Source organism: Trematomus bernacchii, unplaced genomic scaffold (assembly GCF_902827165.1).
Source record: "Trematomus bernacchii unplaced genomic scaffold, fTreBer1.1, whole genome shotgun sequence".
NCBI classification, from domain to species: Eukaryota; Metazoa; Chordata; class Actinopteri; order Perciformes; family Nototheniidae; genus Trematomus; species Trematomus bernacchii.
The window spans coordinates 17,025,806-17,036,517 of NW_022987648.1; the positions used below are offsets into that span (position 1 = coordinate 17,025,806).

The window sequence follows — 10,712 nt, forward strand, 5'->3', positions numbered from 1 at the left end:
TGTAGATGTTAAAGAGAAGAGGCCCCAAGATGGAGCCTTGAGGTACCCCACATGTCATATTTGTCAACTCAGATGTGTATTTACCTATAGAAATAAAGTTTTTTCTGTCCTTTAAGTAGGACTCAAACCAATTTAGAACTGTTGCCGAAAGTCCCACCCAGTTGTCTAGTCGGTCTAGTAATATGTCGTGGTCAACAGTGTCAAATGCAGCACTGAGATCTAATAATACTAACACTGAAGTTCTGCCACTGTCTGTGTTTAAGTGGATGTCATTGAAGACCTTTACAAGAGCAGTCTCAGTGCTGTGGTTTGGACGAAATCCTGACTGGAACACATCCAAACAGTTATTTAAATGCAAGAAGTTACTCAACTGTTGAAATACTACTTTTTCAATGATTTTACCTAGAAATGGCAGGTTTGATATTGGCCTGTAATTGTTCATTACTGAGGCATCTAGATTATTCTTTTTTAAGAGCGGTTTAATGACTGCAGTTTTCAGGGCCTCTGGAAAAATACCTGAGTGAAGAGATGTGTTTACTATATGAAGTAGATCTGAGGCCATGCAAGGAAAAACATCTTTGAAAAATCCTGTTGGAATAATATCAAGGCAGCAGGAGGAGGATTTCAGAAGTTGAATAATGTCCTCTAAGTTTTTACCATTAATCTGATGGAATTGTGTCATGGTGTTTGAATTGATATTAGGTGGACATAGGGACAAAACATTTGCTGTACCTGATGTAGAGGCACTGACTGCTTGTCTAATTTTCTGAATTTTGTCAGTGAAGAAGGAGGCAAAATCATTGCACGCCCTGGTGGATAGAAATTCAGAGGCTACTGACACTGGGGGGATAGTTAGTCTGTCGACGGTAGCAAACAAGGCACGTGCGTTGTTTTTGTTTTTGGTAATGATGTCAGAGAAGAAAGACTGTCGTGCGTTTTTCAATTCCAAATTATAAAGGCCAAGTCTCTCTTTATAGATTTCAAAGTGAACCTGGAGATTACACAGTTTCAAGCTTGGTGAATGATTGATGGTGACCGGTTCATTGAGATGAACACCCGAGGCCCTCAGAAGAAAATTGTGGGAGTCTCAGAGATGTTCCTTGCCAACGGTATTCACACATAATACCTGCAGCTGTTACATATTCATTTCATTCTATAACAACCACACGATCAGTAAACAATTCAATTAAATCCTGCATGGCAAGATGCTTTGATTACTTGATATACTCAGTAATTGGGTTGATTTCATTCCAAGTAAATTAGATCTAATTATATTTCATGGTTGGATCAATAAATCTCTCTGGTGTTGGTGTCTGTGGGTTGACATACCGGAGGTGAAGGCTGCATTCGGATCCTTCACGAAACCTAAATCCAGTGTATTGTAATTTGTTAAAAGTAAACATGATATCTTTACTGTGGGGTAATTTAAACCAGGCCCACAAAGGCCCACGGGGATTGTTCAGGGGTTTTGAGAAGTTAGTGGAGTGTTTTCACTCTCAAAAGAGCAGAAGAAGTTAAGTTGCACAAAGTGGAATCCTGAGTAAGATACAAATCATAAAAAAATCCAAACTGTGTTTAAGCAAGTACTTGAGTAAACCAACTGTGTTACTTTTCCATTTCACAATTCCATACATATATGTAAACATATAATACAATAGCAGGATGGTTTATAAGTTCATGATTAGATAACCTACTGTAAAGCAGTTTATATTAATTAGAATTAATATTAATCAGAATCAAAATCATAATACCTTTATTCGTCCCACAGAGGGGAAATTTGCATTTGTTACAGCAATAAAAGAGACAAAGACAGCTCAATAAGATACAATAACAAATAAATACAAATAAATCAGTAGCTAAAGAGGTTTGTGTTAGTAGTTCACAAAGAAAACGGAAAATAAAGAGAGAGCTTCTTTCTTATTTGTAGTTATTTGATCAAAGTTGGGAACCATTATTCTAAAATATAGCTTTTACGTGCGCTTTTACGGCACACATTACGGCAAATTGTGTTGTGCGCTCATAAACCAGTCAATACTGTAGAGTCAGGATTGGCCAAGGGACTGCGCGCGCTTCCTGTGGCTTCAGCGGAGGAGGAAATGTGTCACATTTTTGTAGTTCTATGAATAACTGTATTGTGCAGATATGTGGTAAGTCTACATGGCAGGTTTACCTTTGCCTTTTTAAAACAACACACCATCAATGCATTGTGACTGAATTACCGTAAAACATCTTGATTCGGTAGCCCACTAAATGATGCGTCAATCTAAAATCGAAGGCTTAGCTTTGAAGGCATTATAAACTTACACACTGCTGTCAGCAATCACAATATACGACTGAGTTTCTGGGAGAAATCATCCTGGGAGGTATGCAAACAGGTTATGTGAAAGTTCGACTTAACCCTGTGTTTTGTCTGTAAAGAGGGACTGTCAAACTAGAGGAAATATTTGAGGAAATAAGCGAAAACACTATTGCTATCGCAGTAAGGTTTGTTTTAGGTGGAAACCATGGTGGGGAACATCAATAAATTACTCTTTGAATGACACAAAGCAACACCAATGTAGGAATAATACCTCATATGTATATGTAATTGGAAAACTTTCCCATGAAAGAAAAAGGTGGACTAATTTGTTTAAAAGGAGCTGTGTCTTACTTTCCCAGTACTGTTATAATATCTGCTGTGGATTGTGAGTCATGTCATGTTTATTGAAAAAACATAATTATCTTTATTAAATAAATCCATGATGCATCGGTAATCAAAAAACACACAAGACACATTTATCCTAATTTTATTTAGCATACATCTCACTAATATGGGAAATTTAACACCTATGGATTGAAAAAACATTGGTTTGGTCATTCAAATGGTAATTTATTGGGGGTCCCTTAGTGAAATAATGTGGTCTTTTGACTGACAATCTGTGAAAATTAGACATCCCTGCACGCAGCCAGTCAATGACTGTTGAGTATCCAAACCAACTTCAACATTGTATTGTTGCTGGCAGGTTTGTTGAAGTCAGAGAATGTTGGATTTTCAAATGTTTTGCTGATTATTAGTTGAGAATCGATGAATTGGCTGTTAGGTTCAGCCATAATACTGTACCTTTAATTTTCCTCCCTTAGGTCTCCTGTGTTGGTACATGTTCTATTCTACCTTGTCCTGGCAGCAGGGGACGAGGTAGACAGGAAGCCCAACTTTGTCCTGATGATGGTGGACGACCTTGGCATCGGGGACATAGGATGCTACGGGAATGACACCATCAGGTAATTTCAAACTTGAGTGTTATAGTCCTCTTTCCTTTCTTGTTTGTTCACTTATTGTCTGCTTTTGTTCTCTTTTATTATCTGATTTCATTTATTGTCATAACTGCCTGTTGCATTTGGTTGCAAGACAATTTTCCTTTTGGTGATAACAAAGAACATCTTATCTTATCATATCTTATTGCATCATTTAGAAGGCCAAGGTCGGTTTCTTGTTTTACTCTTATATGCTGCCAGTAATTTTATGTTTATTCATTTTTATAATTTAATATACTCTCTTCTACATATTAACTTTACCTATTGTGCCTGTAGGACTCCTAACATTGACCGACTTGCTTCTGAAGGGGTAAAGCTGACTCAGCACATTGCAGCTGCGCCTCTTTGCACCCCGAGCCGGGCCGCTTTTATGACGGGGCGTTATGCACTTAGATCAGGTAACTGATCATCCTAAACATATTAGCCAATGCAAAATGGGAGAAAGCTGGGCATATTTGTGCAGCAATGTTTGACAATATGTTCCATATTTATATATTTATTCTCATGTGTTTGTTCACTAGGACTAGGAAGCACCGGCCGTGTGCAGGTGCTGCTGTTCCTTGGAGGTTCAGGGGGGCTTCCACCCAGTGAGACCACCTTCGCTAAAAGACTCCAGCAACAAGGATACACCACCGGCTTAGTGGGTGAGAGAACATGGTGTGGTCAATTATTCTTTGGTCCTTTTTATTTAGTTATGTACGCTGGTAAGACTTTCCTCATCATCTAGGTGCCTAAAAAGGGTCAGCAGTGCAGAATGGCATCTGCTTGGTTAATCAAAGCTAAGTGTGAATGTGTAGAATATTGAGTGTGAGCTTGACCTGTCTTCTACTTCTATATGATTTAGAAAGTATAGGAACAACGTCTAATCTCTTCTAACTTGCACACACGGAGGCAATTTGAGAGGGCATTAGGTTCAACAACCTAACAAGCATTGCCAGGTGTAGCACACATATGGTTTTGCATTTGGCATAAACTGTACATCGTGCTATTGTGGCTGTTCAGATGTAAAATGCTATAGTATCAATTTTCTGAGCTGTCTTTTTGTTTTTGAGTGTGTACTACTTAATCTATCCCTTTTTATCTCTGTGTCTCTGCAGGTAAGTGGCACTTGGGTGTTAACTGCGAACAAAGAGGGGACCACTGCCACCATCCCAACCAGCATGGCTTCAGCTACTTCTACGGCCTGCCCTTCACTCTGTTCAATGACTGTGTGCCCGGAGAGGGGAATGATGTCTTGGCAGACCTCCAGCACGCACTTCGAAGTCTGACCATGTTTCTTGGAGTTGGTCTTTTTACACTGGTGGGTGCTTTGCTCAGTTGATTAGTTTCGATTTCTCTCCTTAGAGAATGTTCACAAATTTGTATGTGAAATGACATAATTAGACACATGATATGATAAAAAGATGGCTAAGATAGGATACGTATTGGTTGTCAGATGAACTGGAAGACATTGGAAAACAAAGAGTTGCTCTACCCTTTACCCTGAAGCGAAATAACTTGTGCGTAATCACTTGGACAGGAACAACGGTAGAAAAATAGATTGGGAACAACGGTGGCAATTGTGAAACTCGCATATGTCAGTTGGAAACCTGTTTTATGAATGAGTAAGAAAAAAACCGTGAGACTCAGTGAGGTGTTGGCGATGGTATGTACCTGTGTGATTAATAGGAACCAGCTGTGCCAAAGGGTAGAACAAACGGCTTCAAAAGAGGAAATGTAAACCAGTACAAAATAGAGAACTAATTTCAGCAGGAAGACAGAAGTCTATAAAACTATTTTCAGATCTAAATGTAAATAGTGTGCAGAATCTATGAACAAAGGACACAATGTTCTTCTTGTTCACTCATGAAAATCAGTGACTTCTTTAGAAAAGGTTTGTGACGTCATCTAGTGGCAACATCGCGAAATTGCAGATCCACACAGGAATACAAAGTGTATTACACAACTCCATGTTCGATGCAACACAGTGCAACAGTCCTGAAAATAATCCTGCAATAGTGGAATTGACAATGTTTGATATTGCCTGTCCTGGTTTGTCTACCCTTCCCCAAATGTAAAGCGTCTTTGGGTTCGAGAAAAGCGCTATATAAATACAATTTATTATTATTATTATTATTGGTGGAGAACATATCAGAGAGATGTTAATTTAGTAATTAGAGTTTTAAATGTTAGGTTTTAGTTTGTGGTATTGTTTGAATGAATTCTAACTGGACATATGTTTCCCCTTCCCTCACTGCAAAAGTCGAAATAATGTTAATTTCTCATACATATTTTATACAAATAATGTTTCATTCATGTTGTTCCTGTGTACTCCATTATAATGGTTGAATTTATTGTGTGTTTTCTAAGCACATTGGGTGTTATGTGCATGTGTTATGTGTTTGCAGGTGTGTGTCCGTATGTGTGGCCTTCTTGAAGTCAGCCTGTGGATATTGGTAGCACTCTTCTTTGTCAGTATCCTAGCAACCTCTGTATGGTATATGCCATTTAAACTCCTGCGAACTTGGAACTGCATCCTCATGAGGGACCAAGAAGTGATCGAACAGCCTATGACAGTGGAGACACTGCCCCAGAGGCTGCTGGGAGAAGCACAAAACTTTATAAAGAGGTATGTGTTGACTGTTTCAAGACATACTTTACCTCAATAAAATACATACCAAGTAAAAAATGAGGAATTTCTCCTTATGCTTCATCATAATGACCCTAAAAATGTATTTCTTCTTCTCTTCAGGAGTGTTGATCATCCATTCCTCCTCTTCTTCTCATTGGCCCATGTCCACACGCCACTCTTCAAAACCCCCGCCTTTGCTGGTAAAAGTCGCCATGGTCGCTATGGTGATAACCTTGAAGAAGTGGATTGGATGATTGGTGGGTATATTGGCAATTGGTAAAAATTGGTAAAAATTACATAATGGCTTCTCATGTGACGGTGGCAAACCAGACTGATTGGCTGTCAACAAGCTTGTGTAACATTTCACACAGGCACAAACATCCCATCATCACTGGGTTCTACACAGTATGTTAACCACTAGAAATGATCAAAACTACTGAAAAAAGCCAGAATTGTCCTTTAACCATCAAGAAAGTCAGAGCAATCATATTGTCTATGGAGTTTGAACCCTTTATCTTTTTTCTAATGTCATATTATTATATTTTCTAGGTAAAATTACGGAGACGGTGGACTCCCTCGGCCTAGCCAACAATACCCTGATGTACTTTACATCAGACCATGGTGGACACCTCGAGGATGCTGATTCCATAACCGGACAGAAAGGAGGCTGGAACGGCATCTATAAAGGTACATATCCTCTTTCACATCTAATCGTCACTTTAATTGGCATTTCTGATAAAAACAACCACATTTAAAACATTATTTTCAGTATAGAAAGTTGAATTTATGATTGTTGACCAAAAGATGTGGTTTGTTTCTTGGTTGAAAGGCCATTATACTGTAAGCAGTACGTATTATTCTTACAGCATTCAAATATAGGGAGATTTTATGTTGTGTAATTGCTCCTGATTATGCACCTTTTTAGGTGGGAAAGCTATGGGAGCGTGGGAGGGGGGGATCAGGGTGCCCGGTATTTTCCGCTGGCCTGGCAGACTGGACGCTGGACGTGTAGTGGACGAACCCACGAGCCTCATGGACCTTTATCCAACACTGAAATATTTGGCCAAGGACACTAAACCAGACAGGTGAAGATTATGTCTGCCTTCTTTACATTGTGTGAGTCATATTCATTTTATTCCACAGTTTTATTGTGGGAAAGGTTAAAGCTTCTGTATTTGTTGAAAACAACAGTTCACCAAAGCATTGTTTGCAGTTACAAAAAGAGGGGAGACAGGACCACACAATTACTCCTAACATGAGCGTTATAATGTAGGTGTTTTGTATCCAGATAATTACAGTGTGGATCCAAAAGTACCTTGTTACCTGTAAACAACTACAGCTAGAAACTGATTTAGCTTATTTTTCCAGCATTGTAAGTGACAGTATGTAGAATCTACCTTTATTTATCATAACTCATTTACATGTTATTGATCCTGTATTAACAAGTATTATTTTTTCCTTTTCTCAGTTTTCTTGATAGTTATAATATGATCAATACAACGTCTACAGTCTCTTTCTGCATGTTTGGTTGCAGTAATACTGTCTCCTTTGCCCAATTGAATTTCATCCTTCCCCTCTTACCTCTTTTTTTAATTGTTCTCTTCCCGCTCTCCCAGACAATCAGACGGCTATAACCTCATGCCACTATTGGAGGGGAAGGCAGAGCGGTCAGAGCACAAATTCCTCTTCCACTACTGTGGAGTTAATCTGAATGCAGTACGCTGGCACCCAGCTGGAAGTAAGTTCACACATGTCGACATAGAGATCAATTCAATAAGTTAGCAGGGCGATGGAAGTTTTATTCTGCAATTAAAGTTTCCTGTGTTGATGCCAAACTGAAATTAAACATTACCTTCAGGCAATAACAAATAGAATACCACAGAAACAAGCTGGAATAAACAAACTTTTTAGTACTCAAACTACATTTAAAGAGGAAAATGCACCACCTTCTTTGTGGATGCCCAGGGTCACCGTCAACCAAAAATATTCTAAGGCCAATGCAGCTCTAGCCCTTTTTAAAAAGGTATTTTCACAATAAATCTTACAACAGATTGAGGAAGTTCTGTATTTCAGCGGTATCTAGAGTATGACTCTGAAGCTGAAATAATGTGTTGTTTCTCCTTGCATTTAAGTGTGTCACTATCATGTCAAATAACCACGCTGGATGCCGGAAGAACAGCAGTTTATGCAGCTGTAAACAACACTTTATCAGTCAATATCGCACCCACTGAGGGGTTCATTGCTCAACACTGATTGGATAAAACTAAAAAGGAGGCAGATGTTCGCTTAAAGGTTATCTATGAAACTGCAGGGAAATATGTGTGAATGTTATATCGGGCTTTCATTTGTCACAGTACAATTTAATATACTGTTATATAAGTTACAATCTTCTGTTGTGTGCTTCCATCCAGGTGACTCCGTCTTCAAGGTGCACTTTTTTACTCCCAACTTTTCTCCGCCTGGAACCGGTGGATGCTACGACACTAAGGTATGTCTTTGTCATGGAGATCATGTGACGCACCACAACCCACCGCTGCTGTACGACCTTTTCCACGACCCTTCAGAGTCCAGCCCACTGACCCCAGACACTGAGCCGCGATATGCTGAAATCCTCGAGCAGACTGCCAAAGCTGTGGAGAAACATCGAAATACCCTCACACACCAGCAGGTGTCTGGTGATACTCATTCAGAATCCAATTCAGAGGCACACAGCGTTCAGAATCAGATGACATGGGATAAGATTCTGTGGAGACCCTGGCTTCAGCCCTGCTGTGGGACTTTTCCATTCTGCGGCTGCAAAGAGGACACAAAGAATATTTAAGGGGAAAACTCCAACAGACACTCTCAAAATGTTGCAAAAAAAACAAAACAGCTTGGGTGTAGTGTTGCTCCTCTGAAATCTATGACAGGGTTTATACCTGTTTCAGGAATAGAGCCAGATGCTATTTAGAAATGTTAAAGATATTACATGGAAAGGTTTGGCCTAACATAAAAGTCAATTGATTGCACCATGCAATTATTTGTCACCCAAAATTATTTGAAATGTATTGGAACAGAGGAATTAATTAATATATTGAGTTCACTATACCTGTGCTATATTACACTGTACTGTACATACTTGCAATAGTAGCCAAAATAAATGATGCCTCTTTGCATACATGGATAGGAAGTCTGTTGTGTCATTCATTAACCGAATGATCTGTTCAGTTAGTGCTCTTATTTCCATAAGTAAGGAACATAACATGCAGTGCTTTAACTTTGTGACATAATACAATTGTATAAAAAAAAATGCATACTCGTTAAATATTATTTGAGTGTATATTTTTCCCTATATTTGACTTGCTTTGTTTCCATCTCACTAAAAAATACAGGGTAATATTACTCCAGAAGGTAGTTTAGCCATTAGAGGGCAGAGTCAGACTGTGTTTGGGTGACAGTTAGCTCTGCTCTGTGTTTGAGAGAGAGTGATAGAGGGGAGGGGAGGAGGTGTGTGAGGTTGAGGGTGAGATTGCAGCTCAGTTCTCTCAAGGCAGGTTTTAAAGCTCTGTTCAATCTCTAAATATCAGGATGATTTGCATTTAAAAAAAGGTTACATTGTCTTCGGTATACAACTACACGAGCACTATGTGAAGCATATAATGTTTTGATATTGCTGTAAAAATATAATATTGCATCAGTAGCGATAGCTGGAGGTTAACAAAGGAATTCCTCGCCTTGTGCATTTTAGTTTTTTTTTTAGCTCTAGCCATCAAAACAATACCTCCCAGTAGTGATCTCTAAAATAAATCTCCTTTTCCCTCTTTATTAGCTTCTCCCTAAAATTCTCCCTCGTCATTTCTCCCTTCCTATTCATCCAAATCGTTTTGGTAACAATATGATACTTCTTGATCTCGGAAAGGGGATTTTCCTTTATCTCACTCCCCTTCAGGAATGTCAAAGCACAAGGTCAGCTGCAAAGCAGCATCGCTCAAAGACACGGAGGCAGGGTGTTTGTTGTCCACCAGGGTGTCCTAGTTTAACCACAAGGACATCCTGAAGCATCACAGATCTTTAGCAATGAAATACTTTAAAGACTGGGTGAACTTCTCTATCATCAGTGTCATTATCGTTGATTAACATCATCCTCAGCGCTCACACTGGTCTCCCTCCAGCAGTGTCTGGCTGTCAAAACATCAAAGTTAGCTAGCTTACAACCGTTCTCCTTCCTCCCCTTCTCTGTTTCCTCTTCCTCCATCTCCTCAAACTGTTTTCTTCATCTCCTACTCCTTCTTGTCCTCCCTTCATCCTCCCTCCAGAAACTTCACCCGCATCTGCAAGTGAGGAAGGGAATGTCATCATTATTATCATCACTGTAATTGTTGCCATCACGGTCATAGTATTTACTTCTCTCGCTCCAGCAGAGCACCGTACATCAAACACTCCGCAAGTTCATTACAGTAGCCACTCCATTATATCTCTAACAGTAAATCATGCAGCCGACCATACATAACGACATTTGGCTGTACGTCAAAGTTAATGATGGCTATGGGTTAGAATGTTACTGGCTGTACATCATGTCACATACACACACCCACGCACATGACCAGGTACACACATAACCACACAGAAACATGCACGTGTGCATGGACATAGATGCACATGCATGGTTGTGCATACACATGCACACAGTATATCATGTTGTTTTGAACAGATCAGTGGCTTTTTGTAAAGGTCACTGTTCTCGGGAGATGCCATAAAGCATTTTTACAACCCTCCGTTTGAAACACAGAAACACACATACAGCTAGAAAGCATGGCGGCTTGAACAC

At 39.4% G+C, this 10,712-nt stretch overlaps 1 protein-coding gene across 1 annotated transcript; it reads left to right on the plus strand.

Annotated features, from left to right (window-relative positions):
- The first annotated feature begins 2,062 nt into the window (after nucleotides 1-2,062).
- On the plus strand, nucleotides 2,063-9,070 carry arsh (arylsulfatase H). The gene is made up of 11 exons (XM_034134144.1): nucleotides 2,063-2,147; nucleotides 3,121-3,261; nucleotides 3,571-3,692; nucleotides 3,816-3,938; nucleotides 4,392-4,594; nucleotides 5,682-5,902; nucleotides 6,026-6,162; nucleotides 6,455-6,592; nucleotides 6,831-6,990; nucleotides 7,522-7,643; nucleotides 8,317-9,070. Exons 1-11 carry the CDS (start codon nucleotides 2,143-2,145, stop codon nucleotides 8,724-8,726), a joined length of 1,782 nt encoding a protein of 593 aa, XP_033990035.1. The 5' UTR covers nucleotides 2,063-2,142; the 3' UTR covers nucleotides 8,727-9,070.
- Nucleotides 9,071-10,712: the final 1,642 nt, after the last annotated feature.